We start from the raw sequence: 22657 nt of genomic DNA, 5'->3' as shown, positions 1-22657 counted from the left end.
GCCTCCAATTGCTCTTAAATACAAGTAAAACTAAATGCATGCTCTTCAACCGATCGCTACCTGCACCTACCCGCCTGTCCAACATCACTACTCTGGACGGCTCTGACTTAGAATACGTGGACAACTACAAATACTTAGGTGTCTGGTTAGACTGTAAACTCTCCTTCCAGACCCATATCAAACATCTCCAATCCAAAGTTAAATCTAGAATTGGCTTCCTATTTCGCAACAAAGCATCCTTCACTCATGCTGCCAAACATACCCTTGTAAAACTGACCATCCTACCAATCCTCGACTTTGGCGATGTCATTTACAAAATAGCCTCCAATACCCTACTCAACAAATTGGATGCAGTCTATCACAGTGCAATCCGTTTTATCACCAAAGCCCCATATACTACCCACCATTGCGACCTGTACGCTCTCGTTGGCTGGCCCTCGCTTCATACTCGTCGCCAAACCCACTGGCTCCATGTCATCTACAAGACCCTGCTAGGTAAAGTCCCCCCTTATCTCAGCTCGCTGGTCACCATAGCATCTCCCACCTGTAGCACACGCTCCAGCAGGTATATCTCTCTAGTCACCCCCAAAACCAATTCTTTCTTTGGCCGCCTCTCCTTCCAGTTCTCTGCTGCCAATGACTGGAACGAACTACAAAAATCTCTGAAACTGGAAACACTTATCTCCCTCACTAGCTTTAAGCACCAACTGTCAGAGCAGCTCACAGATTACTGCACCTGTACATAGCCCACCTATAATTTAGCCCAAACAACTACCTCTTTCCCAACTGTATTTAATTTTTATTTATTTATTTATTTTGCTCCTTTGCACCCCATTATTTTTTATTTCTACTTTGCACATTCTTCCATTGCAAAACTACCATTCCAGTATTTTACTTGCTATATTGTATTTACTTTGCCATCATGGCCTTTTTTGCCTTTACCTCCCTTCTCACCTCATTTGCTCACATTGTATATAGACTTGTTTATACTGCATTATTGACTGTATGTTTGTTTTTACTCCATGTGTAACTCTGTGTCGTTTTATCTGTCGAACTGCTTTGCTTTATCTTGGCCAGGTCGCAATTGTAAATGAGAACTTGTTCTCAACTTGCCTACCTGGTTAAATAAAGGTAAAATAAAAAATAAAATAAAATTTCAAGATGCGCAACAACCAAATCACAGCTCAGAGATACAACAGGAAAGATGGGGGCATGTTTGTCTAGCAGTGTGCCCTCAGTGATCATAACTGTTCAGCATAATCTAATATTTACCATTTGTTTACTCTAACCTTCCCTTAGAAGGAGCTACACCTATAGCAACAGTATATGCTATATGTCAGCTGAGCTAGTTGCCCTATACAAACGCATTAGAGACTATTAAATTAATTTTCATAGTGTCGGCTCATGATGGCTTCAAAAACTCAAATCTGAGTGACTGCCTGGTTGCCATGTTACTGGTTTTCTTTCAATTATGAGGCTTCTAGATGACCAGTAAGAGGGGAGGGGGGGGGGGGGGGGGGGGGGGGGGTGTCCTTTTATGCTGAGTGCACACAGATCCATTTCTCAGCCAAAATGCCCCACTCTCCTGCAAGGATAGACCATCGTTTCCCAAACTCAGTCCAAGGAGTGCACGTTTTGGTTTTTGCCTTCACACTACACTCATTGCTTGATGATACATTGAATCAGCTGTGTAGTTCTAGGGCAAAAACAAACTAAACATGCACCGCTTGGGGTCCAGAGGACTGAGTTTGAAAAACCCTGGGGTAGACAAACACTGTCCATTGGCTAATCAATACAGTAAATACCTGACCAATTCTTTAAAAAGGTACATTTATTTGTTTTTACAACTGTCACAGAACATCATTCAACCATTACACAGTCATTTCAAATCATCTATCAAAAAAGTTTTTCCCTAAACAAGGCAAAAATCAAACTGAGACTTCAACCCACAGAACTGACTCAAAGGGTTGGATACGACAGACTCGAGCAGCATAGCACCCAGTCAGTCTCCCAGACACCTCCCTCACCAACACACACCACACTCAAATAACAATATGAAATGTTCAGATCTAAATACATTGTGTGGAACAGACATGATTCTCCGTCATGTCGAATGAGGAACCATGTCTGCTCTATGCATGATATTCATACCTGAAACAGATCACTCTCCTGAACCCGGCCCTCATATCAGACAAAACCTACAGGTTGGTAACATCAATGGGGGTCACTACGACATCCTTAGCTCACTGACTCCTCCTGTATTCCACTTTCTTGTTCCGTTCAATGGTAACATCCCAAACAGCAACCTATTCCCTATATAGTGCACTTCATAGGGAATGGGGTGCCATTTGAGACATAACCAAGGTTCTCTTTCCCTTTTCTACATGTTTCACGACAGGCCCCATCAGGGAGGCTCAGAGTGACAGACAAGCCAAACAGGCACAACAGAGAAATTTGCATAATACTATACATCAGAGAGCAACATGGAGGTCTAGACTTGACTGAGGTCTCTTAAAAGAGTAGGGCTCCTATTGGACACGTTCTATTTGGCTTTAGTAAAGTCCTTTCGATGGTTTCCCACCAGGTCTGCTGATTTTAACCATTTAGAAACACCAATAAAATACACCAAGGGAGCCTGGTTTTAGACGTCTACCTCTGGGTCAAGCGATTATGGCTGAGAGAAACCATTGGAATAATTCATTCCCACTCATAATAATAAATGCAAATACCATCAGTGCTCACCATGCCATTCTGCCTATGCAGAACGATCTCAAGCAACAACCTCTGTGACCGAACACTTGTCCTTCTCCTTCGCACTAAAAAGCAAAAGTTCTCATTAGCTACAAATGTTGGGAGGCCAATTTTTGTCCCTTTTCATTGAACATCTCATTTCAATGTGCTCAAATAAATCAGTTTCTTAAAATATCAATGAGGAAGAAGTAGCAGAGGAAGGGTTGATCCGTTCCTAAGGATGGCTTGGCTGTTCGACTGCGCTGAGGGACATGGCCCTGCTGCTGCGTTGCCTCAGAAGGTGTAGCCAGCCGGGGGAGCCTTGTCATCCTTGTTGCTCTCCAGGGAAAACGGGGGAATGCGCACATCAAAGTGGGAGCCGTCCGTCCTCTCGATGCGGAAGGTTCCCCTGCACACAGAGCATCATTAGAATCTTGACCATCACACTTCTGTACTAAATGTAAGAAAGGTTGTTATCTATTTTTTAATTACTCTTGCGTTTAAGATGGTTTACTTGCCTGTAAATCTGTGCAAGATTCAGTCAAACATCAATCAGTATTTTCTGTTTCCCCAGCTTATTTTTTACCACAAGGACCAAGTACAAATAGCAAAACCGGTTGAACCTCTTTTGGCTAGGGGGCAGTATTGACGTTCGGATGAAAAGCGTGCCCAAAGTACACTGCCTGTTACTCAGGCCCAGAAGCTATGATATGCATATAATTGGTAGATTTGGATAGACAACACTAAAGTTTCAAACTGTTGAAATAACATCTGTGAGTATAACAGAACTGAATGCAGGCGAAACCCTGAGGACAAACCATTAAAAAAAATAAAAAAGTTCAGCCTACCAGTGTTTCTAATTGCTGTCATGTTTATTATGAGGCGAAAGCCCCCCAGATTGCAGTTCCTAAGGCTTCCACTAGATGTCAACAGTCTAGAAAGAGTTTCAGGCTGGTTTTTGGAAAGATTAGCTAGAATGTAGTTTTTCTAAGTGGCTCCTATTTTGGCTGTAGTGTTTTCATGCGTGTGGATGAGAGCGCGTTCTTTGATGTATGCATTTTGAAGGAGGGAAACTGGTGGATTATTGAATAAAGTGCGCCAGCTAAACTGAGTTTTTGGGGTTATAAAGAAGGACTTTATCGAACAAAAGGACCAATTGTGATGTAGCTGGGACCTTTGAGTTCCAACACAAGATGATCTTCAAAGGCTATTATTATATCGCTATTTCTGACTTTCGTGGCGCACCTGCCTGGTTGAAAAATGTTTATCATGCTTTTGTATGCGGGGCGCTGTCCTCAGATAATCGCATGGTGTGCTTTCGCCGTAAAGCTTTTTTGAAATCTGACAGTGGCTGGATTAACAAGAAGTTAACAGTTATTTATATGTATGACATTTGTATTTTCATGAATGTTAAATATTTCTATTTCTGTCATTTCATTTTAGCGCTCTACAATTTCACCAGATGTTGTCGAGGCAGGTCGCTAGCGGAACGACTGCGCCAGAAAGTTTAATAAGTCATTCTTAGACCAGAACATCCATGAACCTGCATTACTGGTACAGCAGTGTGTGCTGCTTCTACCACCTACAGTAAGACGTTTACCACAGCAATACTCGTGTTAATAATGCAGTTCCTTTGACATGTTACTGTGTGTAGAAGGCAAGGGTAAGCTGGGAAGAACTTACCACATGTGTCCACTGGGTGCTTGAAGGGAAACATGGCTGCTGTACTGGAAGGCTGGCTGCTCTTTGGACAATACTGGTTCCTGGGGACAAAAACGGTTGGTTATGGCCTCTACTCAGTCGTGGAGGTAACATACTGTATGAGTGGCTGTACATGCTTCCTCTGTCCTTGTTCCCCCTTGAAGCTCATTGGAGGTTGCCTGAAGAAGGGACCTTAGATCCTCTCATCCAATTGGCTTGGAGAGGAATTGAGGAAACAAGGACAGAGGAAGCAAGTATTTTGCCAGCTGGTAAAGTTTCCAGACACAGCCATTGAGCGTTTGTAATTCCATTGTGTGGAGGCGGTTGTACTACCGACCCGGCCTACGACCCCCCGTCCCCGGACCGTCTCCAGCGTGCCTGACAGGCTGAAGATCCTCCAGTGTCTCTCCCTCAGTTGCACCACTTCACTACCCATGTTCTCCAGGCGGATGCAGTATCGCCACTGTGAGAGACACACATTTTGGTGAATTTGGTACACATTATGTCGCCGTTCTGATGGTCTACATTTGTATCCTCGACTGGATATACGAGGCCTACATCATACATTGGTAAAAGTTGAAATTATTTGTCCCTTTTCAGGGAATCGTAAAATAAAATTTAAAAAAACTTTACTTACCCAATACACATGAGAATTTTGAGCATCCTGAGAAAGAAAATACTGTATTTATTCTTTGTGCGCAGGTAGATTCAAGCTCATCATAAGAATCACACAGCAGAGTGGGAGGAATCAGGAATGAGCAGAACATTATTGAAAGAGCTCATTGGACCGTGTATACCATTTATTTGATAGGAACTGACAATTAAAACACTGTGGCTTTCTCTCAATGTCTTAACCTGTCCTCCCCTTAATCAGCACAGATTGAAAAAGACTCTAGGTGAAAACAACATGGTGGAAGCTACTCATTACACTGGCTTTCACCAGGTCAGTCCTTTCAGATCAGTGCAGTAGAAAGAAGCGGCAATGAGAGGACAGATATCTTTTGAGAAAGAGCCTCACAATCCCAACAGCGACATTGTCCTCACCCTCATGCCCATGTAGAAGGGGATGACGGTGACCCGGATGTTCTCCGTCGTCTCTCTGTGCACGTCGGACAGCTCCAGCCAGGGATGATTCTTCTCCTGCCATGCCTTCAAAGTGTCCCTCGCACTGAACGGGGGAGCTGGGGTGGCTGGACACACGGTTTACAGTCATATACACTTGTGAATGCTCACAAAATAATTAGATGTATTGTATTCTAGATATATTGATACACAGTACCTGTGAATGTAAAATAAACATTTGAACACTTCATAGTACTACTGAATGTTTTTAGAAACTGAAAAATTGTATACTTTATAGAAGTTAATTTGGGAATATTCCCAAAAATAACTGGAAATGTACACTGAGTTTAGAAAACATTAAGGACTCCTGCTCTTTCCATGACAGACTGACTGACCAGGTGAATCCAGATGAAAGCTATGATCCCTTCTTGGTGTCACTTGTTAAATTCACTTCAAATCAATGTAGATGAAGGGGAGGAGACGGGTTAAAGAATAATTTTTAAGCCGAGACAATTGAGACATTGATTGTGTATGTGTGTCATTCCGAGGGAGAATGGGCAAGTCAAAAGATTTAAGTGCCTTTGATAGAGGGATGGTAGAAGGTGCCAGGCGCACCGGTGTGTGTCAAGAACTGCAATGCTGCTGGACTTTTCACACGCAACATTTTCCCATGTCTATCAAGAATGGCCGACCACCCAAAGGACATCCAGCCAACTTGACACAACAGTGGGAAGCATTAGGGTCAACATGGGTCAGCATCCCTGTGGAACGCTTTCGACTCCTTGTAGAGTCCCTGCCCCGACAAATAGGGACTGTTCTGAACGCAACTCAATATTAGGAAAGTGTTAATGTTTTGTACTCTGTTTATACTATGCTGTACAATGAAATGATACGTGGAAACTGGAAAACAGCGAGTGGCTGGAGCTTACTTTTGTCAGGGTTGAACATGAGGAAGCGCTCAAACAGCTCGTGCTGGATGGGGACCTGCTCTGTGGAGTTGTAGGGCAGGATGTCTTCATGACTCACATAGTCCAGACCTGAAACACACACAATGACAGAAGTAGTACAAGGACGTAACTAGGGTAGTAATGCAAAAATCACCTGGAAGCCAAAATTATACACACACACTGACAGTGCCATTTGCAGATAACTCAAAGCATTTTTGTGGGATTGAAGAAGAAAAAAACTATTATTTAAAAAAAATCTGCTAGCCAATTGTTCTGTTTGAAACTAAATCAAAGCATGTAGCCATTTACTACCCAGGGAGCAGCAGATCATGTGTCGTTTACCTGGGATGGCATAGAGGGCTCTGCTGTCGTCGTGGTTCGCCAGGAACGTCACTGCTTCGGTCTGAGACCTCTGAGACTGTCAACACAACAGGAGAAACAACTAGAAGACTGGCAGATGTCATCATTTAGGCCGAGTCAGTATGTACTAGAGGTCGACCGATTAATCGGAATGGCCGATTAATTAGGGCCGACTTCAAGTTTTCCTAATAATCGGAAATCGGTATTTTTGGGCGCAGATTGCAGTTAAAAAAATAAATAAATGTAACACACCTTTATTTAACTCTGCAAGTCAGTTAAGAACACATTCTTATTTTCAATGACGGCATAGGAACGGTGGGTTAACTGCCTCGTTCAGGGGCAGAAAGACAGATGTTCACCTTGTCAGCTCGGGGGACCCAATCTTGCGACCTTACAGTTAACTAGTCCAACGCAATTACGACCTGCCTCTCTCTCATTGCACTCCACAAGGAGACTGCCTGTTACACAAATGCAGTAAGCCAATGTAAGTTGCTAGCTAGCATTAAACTTATCTTATAAAAAACAATCAATCATAATCATTAGTTAACTACACATGGTTGATATTATCTAGCGTGTCCTGTGTTGCATATAATCTGACTGAGCATACAAGCATCTAAGTATCTGACTGAGCAGTGGTAGGCAGAAGCAGGCGCGTAAACATTCATTCAAACAGCACTTTCGTGTGTTTTGCCAGCAGCTCTTCGTTGTGCGTCAAGCATTGCGCTGTTTATGATTTCAAACCTATCAACTCCCGAGATGAGGCTGGTGTGACCAAAGTGAAATGGCTGACTAGTTAGTGCGCGCTAATAGCGTTTCAAACTTCACTCGTTCTGAGCCTTGGAGTGGTTGTTCCCCTTGCTCTGCATGGGTAACGCTGCTTCGATGTGGTGGCTGTTGTCGTTGTGTTGCTGGGTCGAGCCCAGGGAGGAGCGAGGAGAGGGACGGAAGCTATACTGTTATACTGGCAATACTAAAGTGCCTATAAGAACATCCAATCGTCAAAGGTTAATGAAATACAAATGGTATAGAGGGAAATAGGTCTATAATAACTACAACCTAAAACTTCTTACCTGGGAATATTGAAGACTCATGTTAAAAGGAACCACCAGCTTTCATATGTTCTCATGTTCTGAGCAAGGAACTTAAATGTTAGCTTTTTTACATGGCACATATTGCCCTTTTACTTTCTTCTCCAACACTTTGTTTTTGCATTATTTAAACCAAATTGAACATGTTTCATAATCTACTTGAGGCTAAATTGATTTTATTGATGTATTATATTAAGTTAAAATAAGTGTTAATTCAGTATTGTTGTAATTGTTATTATTACAAATACATTGAATTTTTTTATATCGGCCCGATTAATCGGTATCGGCTTTTTTAGTCCTCCAATTATCGGTAAAAATCATAATCGGTCGACCTCTAGTATTAACAGTACGAACATTGCATTGGTAGTGTTCTGTGGTAACGTACTATGTGAGGGCAGTCCCGCGTGTCGATGAGGACCTGGTAGTAGGTATGAGTTCTCCCCTTCACCTCTTTTGACCCGTGAGAACCAGGAGGCTCTGGCTTGCTGATTGACAGAGCATGGGTTTTAAAAATGATAAGACAAATTAACCAATTCAATTAACATAGAACACACATCAACAAAATAAAATAACTCCTGGCCCTACCGCTGAGAGATGTGATACGCACCTGTCAGACATGGGTGGAATGATATCCCGGTCATAGATACGGGCGTGCCAGGGGAACAACACGATCCCTCTGTAGCCAAACACACTATGAAGGAAGAGCTGAGGAGAAAACATGGAGAAACATAGATTGAGGTCGGAAAGAACTTTGTGACAAGGGCAACTAATATATACATATACACACACCTAGGACTATTGTACAGGGCCACCATTCACCAAGGACCGGTTTCCCCCAGACAAGGATTATGAATCGCCCCGGACTAAAAAGCAAACGCAATGACAAGTCTTTTTTTTTGTCCAAAACTAGGCATAATCTGTGTCTGGGAATCAAGCCGGCCCCTAATGTTTAGGCCTATGACAGCGAAGCAAAAGATGATTATGAGGAGGGAAGGCCAGGACCAATAGTTCTGGTCTGGGTGGGTAAACTGCATGGCGATGCCTCTCTTACCTGGCCTGTTTCATATTTGCCGTGCTGCTTCAGCGCCTCAAACACTCCCACCGTCTCCAGAACCTTCCCCTCCGGCCTGTTCCTGCCAAACACAGGCCACACTATGACAAACTGGAGCAAAATCACATCACACTAGAGGTGTTCACAGGTCCACCCGAACACCTGAGATCCGACCCTATTTGTTAACCAGAAGAGCAACTTGGCTGATAAACATATATTTTTTTTGTCACTCGTGTCCAAATCCCATGTGTAACTTTGTGTGGATTTTGTCGCACTGCTTTGCTTTATCTTGGCCAGGTCGCAGTTGTACATGAGAACTTGTTCTCAACTGGCCTACCTGGTTAATAAAGGTGAAATAAAATAAATAAAGTTAGGGTACGGGTCTAGGTCTGGTTGTCATCGGGTCCAGTCGGGTTGGGTCTGACTGTTCCCCTTTTTTATTTAATTTAAATGATCAGGTCCAGGTCTGATCGTCCCTGGGTCCAACTTTATGGAGCCAAGAAGACCTGTACATCACACTAATGTAGTTATACAGTCTCAAATAGCAAAGTGTTGCAGCAGCTTGGAAAAGGACCAAGTACACACAATACACAACATGAGCACTGGGATGACAGGAACACACGGGTCATCGCCTAGTCAACCCCTTGGACTAAAGCTAAATCTCAAATCAGACAAAATTAAATAAAAACACATTGATTTATCAAAGTTCAAACAAACATAAATACCACGTCTAATCTCGTCATTCCCTTTGACTCTTCACTGAATTATAATCAACAAGGTACTGGGAGCAACCGCTGGCTGTGTTCAAGTCCCTCATACATTTATGGATCTATTCCTCAAAACATGGGGGGTGATATTGCGTGGCTCCTCAATACATCCATATTATTATCAGAAGGTAAGGAGGTGGAAGAGCTCAGCCCGAAGGCTTGTATGTTCATCAGCTGCGTTGGCAATTACTGGCAAAGGTTGTCCCTCGGATTATTATACTGGTCACTGACAAGAAAGCACGACCAGGCTGGTGAAATGCCATAACAAATACATTGTTAAAGAAATGGAGGGTCAGATCGTTAACATGTTTCCTCATTTCATGGAGATTATCATAACAAAAAGAAGTTCTCATTCAGGGAGAAAAGGTGAGAAACAGGACAGTAATATCTTACATAAAGGGTTACATAAATTAAAGTCAGAATTACAAGCTGGATCGGTCTTCCAATTGCTAACCTTCTGGGCTCCATGTCAACGCAAGCCCTCCGCGTTCACTCCCTTGGCATGAGGGGCGCAAAGGAAATTAGACCCATTTACTCTGTGCCGGCTCAAGCCAACCTGTTCCCTTATATAGTCAACAGCAGATAGAGAGCTTTGGGCCTACGTTCTTCCACTCAGACAAAAAGTGAACTAGCTAATATAGGCCAGATATGTTGCCAACTTTCTACTAGTGTTCAAATGTCACGTTTTCTAGATAAGTGGCTTAGTGTACATGCAGGTCTACACTCGAGGTCTTCACGGGTCCACCCGAGTGGGCCTGGGTCCGAAATTCTAACTTCTCGCTCAGGTCCTGTTTGATCGGGTCTCTGGAACTACAGCTGATAGACCCAAGTGGACCGGACCACAGCTCTGTATAGCCCATAGCATATGTATTTTATGCTAATAAAGTGCATTTATTGACTTACAGAAGGCCTAGCCAACATATAGATCTATTCGTTTATCAGTCTAGCTGCTCTTCTGGTTAACTAAATGTTGTCACTCGGGTCTGGTCCTAGACCCGGACCCATTAGAATACGGGTTGAGTCGGGTTTAATTGTTGTTTTTGGACCCGAGAAGAATTCTACAACTCAGTCCGAAAGCAACCATGATTGTAGCTAGGGCTGGCCCCATTTAGTAGCCTGGTTAATTGTTTGGTCAATAGGCTGTTGGTGGACCGAGACCTTTAGTCGAGCAGTAGCAAAGAAAAATAAGTGCACAAGACACCTCTGATTCGCATCCGTCTGAGTGGAATAATCCATTGTTAAGGCCATGGGAATGGCACAGTCCATCACTAAGATGTGCCTGTGAAATTGTATATGGTTATATTAGGTAAGAACAATGGTGCAAATAATATTTTATAACAAATGTGCTTTCTCCCGCATTGGATAGCGGTCACTGTCCGTGGTTCTGAAACACATTGGTGCGCTGTTGAATTGGCGCCTTTTCCAAGACCATGTTGCTATATGCATAAAATCTAAATTACCCGGCATATCGGTGGAGGCAGCAGACGGGAAGACAGTCCTTGGCTTAATTGTCTAAGAGGAAACGCCAATTTAAGGTCTATAATCAATAGCCAAACTGTTAAAAATACCTGGCTTCATAAATTATCCATATACATCTACAGAAATAAGATAGATCCTGTTTCTGTTGCCTGTTTATTAGCCACAAATTTGGCAGTTTCTCTCTTTGCTATGCTGTAATAAAAGCTTTCCACTTTCAGCCTCTTGGTATCCTTTATTTAGCGATGCTTACACTTACAAATTGTAATAAATTATATTCATAATAATAACCCTCCCTATTCTTGATCTCCTTATTGTTATTACTATTATGATCATTATAATAATAAAAAATAATGTCATTATCATTAGTAAGCTTAGTATCGCCACCGTCGACCTGTAGGCCTCAGAACAGTTCAGTCTTAATAGCGTAACTTACTTAGGCCTCTATTTCAATACTTCGATAGTGCACAGTAGTGTATCAATCAAAAATGTACTCGTTCATGTCATCACTCAGCATACGAGTCACTTATGATTTGAAAGGCAATCAAGGATTTTAGTTTCACAATAAAAGAAATGATGCGACCCTTGAATAATTAGTGTACATAAATAAACCATTCCATTTTGGAAATTGCATTCACGAATGAGACTGCTTTTAGCCTTTGCTGTAATAAAGGCTTTACAAAAAAAGTTGTTACAGAATCTCTGGTGTGTTGATTTATATTGTTCGAAATGGTCAGGAAAATGATATTGTAATCTAACAGCACCCGTTTGGCATACATAATATGCACACAGCACTTGCTACTTACCTTTTTCTTGAGCTCCAGAATTTTCCACAACTAGTCAAATTTATTCCACACATCCGACTTTCCCTTCACCTCCCGAACAACCAGTAAACATCCCGTGTGTAATGTATGTACAGTATACAATGATTTCAGAAAGTATTCAGACCCCTTGACCTTTTCCACATTTTGCTATGTTACAGCCTTATTCTAAAATGGATTAAATTAATGACAAAGTGAACCGGTTTAGAAATGTTGGCTAATTTATTAAAAATTAAAAACAAAATACCTTATTTACATAAGTATTCAGACCCTTCGCTATGGGACTCGGGTGCATCCTGTTTCCATTGATCATCCTGGAGTTGTTTCTACAACTTGAATGGAGTCCATCTGTGGTAAATTCGATTGATTGAACATGATTTGGAAAGGCACACACCTGTCTATATAAAGGACCCACAGTTGACAGTGCATTTTCAGAGCAAAAACCAAGCCATGAGGTCGAAGGAATTGTCCGTAAAACAAGACAGGATTGTGTCGAGGCACAGATCTGGGGAAGGGTACCAAAAAAATGTCTGCAGCATTGAATGTCCAAGAACACAGTGGTCTCCATCATTCTTAAATGGAAGAAGTTTGGAACCACCAAGACTCTACCTGGAGCTGGCCGCCAGGCCAAACTGAGCAATCGGGGGAGAAGGACCTTGGTCAGGGAGGTGACCAAGAATGCGATGGTCACTCTTGACAGTGCTCTAGAGTTCCACTGTGAAGATGGGAGAACCTTCCAGAATGACAACCATCACTGTAGCACTTCACCAATCAGGCCTTTATGGTAGAGTGGCGAAATGGAAGCCATGCCTCAGTAAAATGCTCATGACAGCCCGCTTCGAGTTAGCCAAGAGGCACCTAATGGACTCTCAGACCATGAGATACAAGATTCTCTGGTCTGATGAAACCAAGATTGAACTCTTTGGCCTGAATGCCAAGCAGAATGTGTGGAGGAAACCCGACACCATCCCTACCGTGACGCATGGTGGTGGCAGCATCATGCTGTGGGGATATTTTTCAGTGGCAGGGACTGGGAGACTAGTCAGGATCGAGGGAAAGCTTAATAGAGCAATGTACAGAGAGATCCTTGATGAAAACCTGCTCCAGAGTGCTCAGGACCTCAGACTGGGGCAAAGGGTCACCCTCCAACAGGACAATGACCCTCAGCACACAGCCAAGACAATGCAGGAGTGGCTTCGGGACAAGTCTCTGAATATCCTTGAGTGGCCCAGCCAGAGCCCGGACTTGAACCCAATCAAATATCTGGAGAGACATGAAAATAGCTGTGCAGCAACACTCCCCATCCTACCTGACAGAGATTGAGAGAAACTCCCCAAATACAGGTGTGCCAAGCTTGCAGCGTCATACCCAAGAAGACTCAAGGCTATAAATCTCTGAAAATGGTGCTTCAACAAGGTACTGATTAAAGGGTCTGAATACTTATATAAATGTGATATTTCATTTCTTATATACATACACACACACATTTACAACAAACAAAAGTGTTTAACTGTTTTTGCTTTGTCATTATGGGGTTGTGTCCAGATTTAGGTGGGAAAGAAACAATTTAATTTAATCAATTTTAGAATAAGGCTGTAACATAACAAAATGTGGAAAATGGAAGGGGTCTGAATACTTTCAGAATGCACTGTGTGTGTATGCATGAGTGAGTGAGTGAATGTATGCTACGGTGCAGAGAATCAGAGCAGGTGATCAGTCCAGTTCAAGTGTTCAGCTGTCTGACGGCTGGAAGATATAAACTGTCTCAGAGTCTAGCTATGAATACTGAAAATATGCACAGCTCTGCTTGCAAGTTAAGCTCTATAAACTGTGTGTTATCAAGCGCAACAAAGTGCCAACATATGACACTGTTTGATATGTAAGTTGGGATATACTAAAAACAAATAGATGTCTGACAACAGGAGCTTGTGCAATGTGACAATCATCGTTGCTCTAGGCAACATATCTGCCAATCATATATTATAGCTGGGCACTTTCATGTAAGTTCAGTTCTGCAGGTTTCTATCCAAGCTGACTTCTTGCCAAGTGTTGCACAATCATGGTTAACTTAATCAGAGCATTAATTTTCCTACATTACCTAGCGAGATTACACACACACAGTCAAAAGTTGACACCTACTCATTCAAAGATCTTTATTTTTACCATTTTCAACATTGTAGAATAGTGAAGACATCAAACTATGAAATAACATATGTTATCATGTAGTAAGCAACAAAAGAAAAGTGTTAACCAAATCAAAATATATTTTATTTTTGAGATTCTTCAAAGTAGCCACCTTTTGCCTTGATGCCAGCTTTGCACACACTTGGCATTCTCTCAACCAGCTTCATGAGTTAGTCACCTGGGATGCATTTAATTTTAAAAGTACATTTTGAATTTCTTTCCTTAATGTGTTTGAGCCAATCAGTTGTGTTGTGACAAGGTAGGGGTGCTATACAAAAGCTAGCCCTATATGATAAAAGACCAAGTCCATGTTATGGCAAGATCAGCTCAAATAAGCAAAGATAAATGACAGTCCATCATTACTTTATGACATGAAGGTCAGCCAATCTGAAAATGTAAACAACTTTGAACATTTCTTCAAGTGCAGTTACAAAAACAATCCAGTGGTTTGATGAAACTGGCTCTCATGAGGACCACCACAGGAAAGGAAGACCCAAAGTTACCTCTGCTGCAGAGGATAAGTTCTTTAGAGTTACCAGACTCAGAAATTGCTTCAGTGTTCAAGTAACAGACATCTCAAAAGCAACTGTTCAGAGACTGAAGCTGATTGAGATAATGCCAAGAGTGTGCAATGCTGTCATCACGGCAAAGGATGGCTACTTTGAAGAATCTCAAATATATTTGGATTGGTTTAACACTTTTTTGGTTACTACATGATTCCATATGTATTATTTCATAGTTGATGTCTTCACTATTATTCTACAATGTAGAAAATAGTCATAAAAACCCTTGAATGAGAAGGTGTCCAAACTTTTGACTGGTACTGTATGAGAGAGAAAACTGAAGTGCATTGCTTGTAAACTCAGCAAGGTAGCTATGGCTAGTTTAACTAGCTGACAATCTTATAGTTAGCTAAAGTAGTGGAGGCATGGCAGCATCAATGATGCAGCATTCAAGACAGTGGACAGACTTGCTAACTTACAATAGCTAGCTAGCTAGGACACATTAGCTTAGAAGGTACCCCTTACCGTGACGACATGAACCTCGTCTGCTGAATGTTGGGCAATCCACATGCTAAACACGGTAACCGGGGCCTCTTCACCTCAAGTCCACTACTCCCTTCAATAACACCCAATATTCTATGTGTCTGTTTCTTGTTGTATTTACTGACAACAGTCAGAAAGCCTCGTCGTATTGCACAAGCAGCCATCTTTCCTACTTCTGCACAAGCACGCCGAGGCTCACGTGTATAAAAGCGTGCGAATTTCAGAGTTGATTTAAAGGTTCAATGCAGCCGTTTTTATCTCAGTATCAAATCGTTTCGGGGTAACAATAAAGTACCTTACTATCAAAGAGAAAATTCTCAAGCGAGAATTTAACTAGGACTGTCTAGGGGTGTTCTTAGAGGGAAGTGGAAAACGGAAAACTAGCTGTTTTTGGCAACGAGGTTTGGAAATTCTCTCTTGTTGGTCTATTAAAGAATTTACTGCAAAACTCAATTGTTCACAATTTCACAGAATTATGCCAACCTTATAGTGTGGAAATATATATATAAAACATAAGAATATCACCTTTTTGACTGCACTGGGCCTTTAAAAAGTTAAATTTTAGTTTTGGCACACGATTTGGGATGACAGTTTAGGCCGTCACATAACGTCACATAGCGATTTGATTATAATGGACCAATAATCGTTAATCTTGCGTTTGCCTATTAATTTGATATTTGCATATGTACCCTCCTACTCTAGAATGAGAGAGGGGCTTCTTCTGTAAAAAACACATCTTGTCCTAAACTACTAACACTACTGTGTGGATATAAAAAATAATGACAGCTCTTTTGATTACTCATATTTTCATCATGGACAACATGCAAAGTCAAGCTACAGCTTTCAATAATGTGTTGCCTTGAATTCAAATGGTGCCATCGACGACACAGAGCTCAGTCAAGAAAGTCAAAATAAAAGTTCATGCCGAGTGAGAATGATGGTTTAGCTTACTTTCAGTCTTTTGCTATGAATCATTCATTCATACACAGGTAAAAAATGACTAACGTTATATTTCACTGCACCTATCCGCTGTATGTGACAAATTTTTGTTGTTGCTACATTTGCATAACTTTTTTGTTCAACTGTATCAAGTTGTTTGCTTTGCTAGCTTTAACGAACATCGTTAGACTCCAGCCACCCAAGCCATAGACTGTTCTCTCTGCTTCCGCACGGCAAGCGGTACCGGTGCATCAAGTCTGACAACAACAGGCTCCTGAACAGCTTCTATCCCCAAGCCATAATACTACTAAATAGCGAACAAAATGGCTACACAGACCATATGAGTTGACCCTTGTATACAAAAATGTATATATAAAAAAAACACTTTCTATGCACTCACACTGACACTCCAACACACACATAACATGCACACACATTTTTTATTGACTCTACACTCACATACAATCTTCATTTACGCTGCTGCTACTGTTTTACCATACATCATGATGCCTAGTCACCTTACCCCTATACATATCTGCCTGTCACTCCAGTCTCCCTGCACATTGTAAATATGGTATAGGAACTGACCCTGTATCATAGCTTCTTACTTTCTCATGTTCATCTTATTTATGTGTCGTGTTTTTGTTCTAACTTGCTATTTTAGTACTACGTTGATATCGACCACTGCATTGTTGGGTTTAGAACTTGCAAGAAATGCATTGCACTGTACTTGTGCACATGACTTTAAAACTTGAAACTGTTTGTTCACCCTGGTTGATTCACAGATGGAGCAGAGGCAGCTTTATTGTTAGTCAGCCATCTGCATATGATTGGTTCGTTAGCTAGCTGACAGGCAACTGCATACTATACTGGTTTCCACTAGATGGCACAAACAGTCCAAATTGGCTATAAGAATAGATGGCACAGTCAAAATTGGCTATAAGAATTCATGAAAACTTTAAATGAATTTACGGTTAGGCACAAGGTTAGGTTTAAAATCACATTTTATGGCAGGGTTTATGGCTGTGGTAACTAGTGACGACCCTGCATACTAGCTAGTTAGCTGGGTTAATGTTGATTGCTCATGCGTTTGCTACCAGCATCTTTGTCATTATTCTCAATGTTTCATAATCAATGTGGTTCGAATGCTAAATCGAAACATATACGTCAGTGGTACAAACGGGCTGTTATTACTGTAGCTATCTAAATTGGCTACACATTACGTATAGCTAGGTCGTTGTTTGTACATTAAACTACGTACGATACGTCGTAACACAGAACAAAGTAAAGATTGCGCCAGAAGAGGTCTGTTTTTTCAGCTTGTCTCAAATACTATTTGTCCATTGCCTTGTCAAAGTTTGACGCTAACATATTAGTTGTAGGCCCATTCGTTTTCATTGCAGCCCTGTTTGAACGCAGTTACGCTAACGCCGTATTCACGATACTCAGTGAGTCAACTCGCATCCAGCTACAGTAGCTGGTAATAGGCTAAATGCATTATTCCACCTCCAACGTTCTAATTTACTTCAGACCGGGTTAATGACTTCCGGAGCGAGTTCTGCTATTGTTTTTATCATTAGCTTACTAGCTGTCGTCGATGCATTTCTGGCTGAAATAGTTCGCAATTACTACGTTTAAATTACAGCCCCGCCAAGGAGGTGCTAATGAACATTGTTCAGTGCCTCTGTGTTCAGTTTCTTCCAAATGTAATGGTATTGTGAGCTTCCATCGTTTCCCAGTCGATGTAGAGCTCAGAAAAAGGTGGTTTGTGGCAGTACGTCGTGACAACTTTACTGTCACCAAACACACAAAGGTGTGTAGTACACATTTCGTCGACAGTGACTTTGTTGAGGGGAAAATGGGGGGGGGGGGGGCAATACCTAAAAAGAGGTGTAGTTCCTACTGTCTTCGCATGGAACTGGCAAATTCAAAAGAGATCTGGTGTTTGGGAAAGAAGACTGAAACGTCCTGCTCCGACTGAGGGGGATGAAGAACAAGGTGCGCTGCCTATGGACTGTGCCGTCTCTGATCCGGTCCAGAGCATGGGCCAAGCCAGTGTAAATGTACATGTGTTTATTTGCTCGCAGCAAAATAATCATTTGTTTATCTATGACATGTATCAATCATTTGTGTTGTAGTGAATATCAGTTTGTGTGGAGCTTGTATTGGCTTTAATTAGGCAATGAGTAACAGGGGTGGGGGAAAGAAATCAAGTAAACACAGTACAGCCAGAATGCAAGATTGAATACAATGTTAGAGATGTGTAATTGATTAACTGAACTGTTGAACATTTGCTGAAATATTTTTTTTTAAACAAATCTATTCTACTATAGATTTCTTCACAAGAACATCAATACTTATTTTTCATAAAACCACTAAACTTGGCACCCATGCAGGGGATCCATTCAGGTGCGAGAGACACTTCTGCAAGTAGTGGTAAAAATAAGTGGTCAACCTTCTCTCATAGTTTTTTAAACCTGTAGATCTTTAAATATCCTTTCAACTAAAATGTCCTCCTGTGCACAGATGACAAAGTCACACCAGCTACAACCTGTGAGAAGGATTTGACCTTTCACCTGCCAGTAGTAAGCATGAGATCTCTTCAACTTCAGCTCTCCATTCTGTATCTTTAGGTAAGGGCAGTCAACATAACTTGACCTCTAAGAGTCCAAAGTGTGGTCTCACACTGGGATCAAATATGATTCCACCTGGATAGGATCCTAACCACGGAGCACCTGGGTGCACTACGTAGCCACACGGAAAGAAGTTAAAATTCTTCAGTGTGCAGTACTCCTGTACAGCCACTGGCTCCATGGCTAGCCCCTTCTTCATCTCCATGGTCTGCATCCAGATCCCAGATTCCTTGAACATACGCTCAGCTAGGTGGTCAGCTGAGGTCTCGCCCCAGACATGGCAAACCTCTTGGAAACGAGAGGATGTTATTCTCATTTTCCTGAGCTGATGCGATTCCGGGCTGCTGCTCTGCTCCCTTGTAGCAACCTCAACTTTGTGACATCTCGTAAGTTGTCTCTAATGCCTTGAGGTGGAACTGCTCCTGATGGCTAAGGACGTAAGCACACTGGGAAGCCTGAAGCCTGTAGCCATCTAATGGAAGTATTGGTGGAGAAGGGGCATCGGCAATCTTCACAATTTCATGGGTCTTTGGCTGTGGAAGCTGATAGGACAGAACACTGCCGCATTGCACTGGCCCAAAGGAGGACTCAACCAGGGGCATGTCAGCTGACATTTCCATTGTTGTCCCAAGAGGGGCAGGAAGTGGAGAAAAGTTGGCATACGTTTCTGAGACGTGGAGAGAGTCCATGTCAGGCATGTAACCATTGAGTGCTTTGTAGAGTGAACTTCTGCAAAACATTTTAAAACCTTAACATCAGGTTGGAGAGATTACTATGACAAAGACTCATGTAACTTTTCCAGAAACAGCACAAGCCCAAGAGTTCAAATAAAATGAATTAAAATATACAGATTTATAGATTATATATTTCCCCCAGTCTTTGTCATTACATCGTAAAGACGCCACTGTTTAGGCTTATCTGGATACAATCACAAGAAAATGTTTTCTATAATGTTTCCATTCTAGGAACGTCCAACTTACCTTATTCCATCAGCACACGAGTTAATAGGTTTACGGAACTCTATCCCACCAACCGGACCTGGCTTCACACTCTAATTAACAAGGATTTACTGTTACATAGGCTGAATACTTTTCAGGTGCGTTTTTTTATGGATATTGATAGACTCACAAGTGTTCTTGGCTTGTGCCAATGCTGTTCTGTGTCTGTGCAGCTGTGAACTGGTGGTGCAGCAGGAATGTTTAGTTGAGAGTAGTCTGGTAAAGAAGGGCCACCAGATGATTGCACAGAGCACTTCCTGCAACACAGGAGCAGTGGCTTTGGACCACTATCACTGGTACGGAGTGCTTTAACACCATCTGAAGATACGTGTGATGAAAGACTGAAGTGAGAAACAAGAATGATGCAGCCCATAAATAACAATAAACATAGTAGTGTCTAGTCTTCTTAACTATACAGGAATACATTGTGTCTCAGTAACACAATTACCAAACACTGCATCAACAGATCTTTACCAAATAACCTGTTAAGTGGGCAATTCTAAATTGGGATTGGGACCCATCACTGTCTCCAACACATTTTGACCCCGATGACAGTGTCTCACAGGAGATGTTTAACAAGGTACCTAGTAGCTGACCTTTCCCTACTCTCATGCTGTGCGGCTTTTCACTCTTCCTCATGGACCTGTGACAGGCAGCCCTCACGGTGATCTCCCCTGTCAAAGTATCTTTGTTAGATACTGTGTAGAAGAGATGAATAACAATTATTTTTTGCTAGAAAATATGTATATATATATATACATAATTGTACGAAGTAACTAGCTAGATACAGTTAATAGTTCAATTAGCTAGCTAATGCTTGTAGCTAGCTAACGTCATATCTGTCATTGACCTGGTACTCACCTTCATAGTTGTCTATGTAGCTTCCTATATACATCTTGAACCCCTTTTCATTCTTGCTAGCTGGAGTCTCGGAGGCTTATTTAACAATTCGATGTACATCATTAGATGTACATCATTAATATGTATTTGAGGCAAGTCCTGAAGACACCTAGTAAAAAACTGCGACATAGTGGTAGTAACGTTATATCGTCGATAACAACTAGACTGACCGGAAATTGCCAAACCGTGTGTTTAGAACGTTCGATCATGGAATAAGGGCTATTATGAAGTTAAATGTTTTTTTTTAAATCTAGCTAGTTATCTTGTGTCTGCCAGTGCTTGGTTTGACTGAAAGCAGGATAAATATTGGGCAGGCAACCTCTGTGAATTCTAATGTAGTTTACGAAAGTTCAATCTGGAAGACTGGTCTGAATGCTCGTTTAACTTTCCCAGCAAAAGGGTACCAGCATGTCATTAGCATTCATCGGAGATGAGGCCATACCCCATTAAGTCATTTCCATATTGTATTTTGTCTCTGTTGTTCATTCACGTTATTTTGTATCCTTTATTTAATGTGGCAAGTCAGTTAAGAACAAATTCTTATTTACAACCACTGCCAAACCCAGACGACGCTGGGCCAATTGTGCGCCATTGGGACTTCCAATCACGGCTGGATGTGATACCAGGCTGTAGTATCGCCTCTTGCACTGAGATGCAGTGCCTTAGACCGCTGCGCCACTCGGGAGCCCAAGCTTGTACTTATTTATTTATTTACCTTTATTTAACCAGGTAGGCAAGTTGAGAACAAGTTCTCATTTACAATTGCGACCTGGCCAAGATAAAGCAAAGCAGTTCGACAGATAAAACGACACAGAGTTACACATGGAGTAAAAAACAAACATACAGTCAATAATGCAGTATAAACAAGTCTATATACAATGTGAGCAAATGAGGTGAGAAGGGAGGTAAAGGCAAAAAGGCCATGATGGCAAAGTAAATACAATATAGCAAGTAAAATACTGGAATGGTAGTTTAGCAATGGAAGAATGAGCAAAGTAGAAATAAAAAATAATGGGGTGCAAAGGAGCAAAATAAATAAATAAATTAAAATTAAATACAGTTGGGAAAGAGGTAGTTGTTTGGGCTAAATTATAGGTGGGCTATGTACAGGTGCAGTAATCTGTGAGCTGCTCTGACAGTTGGTGCTTAAAGCTAGTGAGGGAGATAAGTGTTTCCAGTTTCAGAGATTTTTGTAGTTCGTTCCAGTCATTGGCAGCAGAGAACTGGAAGGAGAGGCGGCCAAAGAAAGAATTGGTTTTGGGGGTGACTAGAGAGATATACCTGCTGGAGCGTGTGCTACAGGTGGGAGATGCTATGGTGACCAGCGAGCTGAGATAAGGGGGGACTTTACCTAGCAGGGTCTTGTAGATGACATGGAGCCAGTGGGTTTGGCGACGAGTATGAAGCGAGGGCCAGCCAACGAGAGCGTACAGGTCGCAATGGTGGGTAGTATATGGGGCTTTGGTGATAAAACGGATTGCACTGTGATAGACTGCATCCAATTTGTTGAGTAGGGTATTGGAGGCTATTTTGTAAATGACATCGCCAAAGTCGAGGATTGGTAGGATGGTCAGTTTTACAAGGGTATGTTTGGCAGCATGAGTGAAGGATGCTTTGTTGCGAAATAGGAAGCCAATTCTAGATTTAACTTTGGATTGGAGATGTTTGATATGGGTCTGGAAGGAGAGTTTACAATCTAACCAGACACCTAAGTATTTGTAGTTGTCCACGTATTCTAAGTCAGAGCCGTCCAGAGTAGTGATGTTGGACAGGCGGGTAGGTGCAGGTAGCGATCGGTTGAAGAGCATGCATTTAGTTTTACTTGTATTTAAGAGCAATTGGAGGCCACGGAAGGAGAGTTGTATGGCATTGAAGCTTGCCTGGAGGGTTGTTAACACAGTGTCCAAAGAAGGGCCGGAAGTATACAGAATGGTGTCGTCTGCGTAGAGGTGGA

At 41.9% G+C, this 22657-nt stretch overlaps 2 protein-coding genes across 3 annotated transcripts; both read right to left on the bottom strand.

Moving 5' to 3' along the window:
* Positions 1-1813: 1813 nt before the first annotated feature.
* On the bottom strand, positions 1814-15567 carry LOC109905502 (polymerase delta-interacting protein 2-like). 2 transcript variants are annotated; one of them, XM_020502901.2, is made up of 11 exons: positions 15216-15567; positions 8940-9021; positions 8496-8593; positions 8274-8373; positions 6783-6858; positions 6423-6530; positions 5476-5621; positions 5069-5095; positions 4769-4894; positions 4414-4493; positions 1814-3139 (listed from the first exon to the last, which is right to left on the bottom strand). In XM_020502901.2, exons 1-11 carry the CDS (start codon positions 15395-15397, stop codon positions 3025-3027), a joined length of 1140 nt encoding a protein of 379 aa, XP_020358490.1. In that variant the 5' UTR covers positions 15398-15567; the 3' UTR covers positions 1814-3024. The 2 variants fall into 2 exon arrangements, with proteins under 2 accessions (XP_020358490.1, XP_020358491.1); XM_020502902.2 differs by having other exon boundaries at positions 8940-9015; positions 15216-15564.
* Positions 15568-16940: 1373 nt separating this feature from the next.
* On the bottom strand, positions 16941-20911 carry LOC116353622 (uncharacterized). Its single transcript, XM_031790535.1, has 5 exons — positions 20665-20911; positions 20400-20501; positions 19934-20121; positions 19786-19856; positions 16941-19534 (listed from the first exon to the last, which is right to left on the bottom strand). Exons 1-5 carry the CDS (start codon positions 20696-20698, stop codon positions 19174-19176), a joined length of 756 nt encoding a protein of 251 aa, XP_031646395.1. The 5' UTR covers positions 20699-20911; the 3' UTR covers positions 16941-19173.
* Positions 20912-22657: the final 1746 nt, after the last annotated feature.

Source organism: Oncorhynchus kisutch, linkage group LG15 (genome assembly GCF_002021735.2).
Source record: "Oncorhynchus kisutch isolate 150728-3 linkage group LG15, Okis_V2, whole genome shotgun sequence".
Taxonomy (NCBI): Eukaryota; Metazoa; Chordata; class Actinopteri; order Salmoniformes; family Salmonidae; genus Oncorhynchus; species Oncorhynchus kisutch.
Note: the sequence above shows the minus strand (reverse complement) of the source record. Positions and strands in the feature narration are given on the sequence as shown.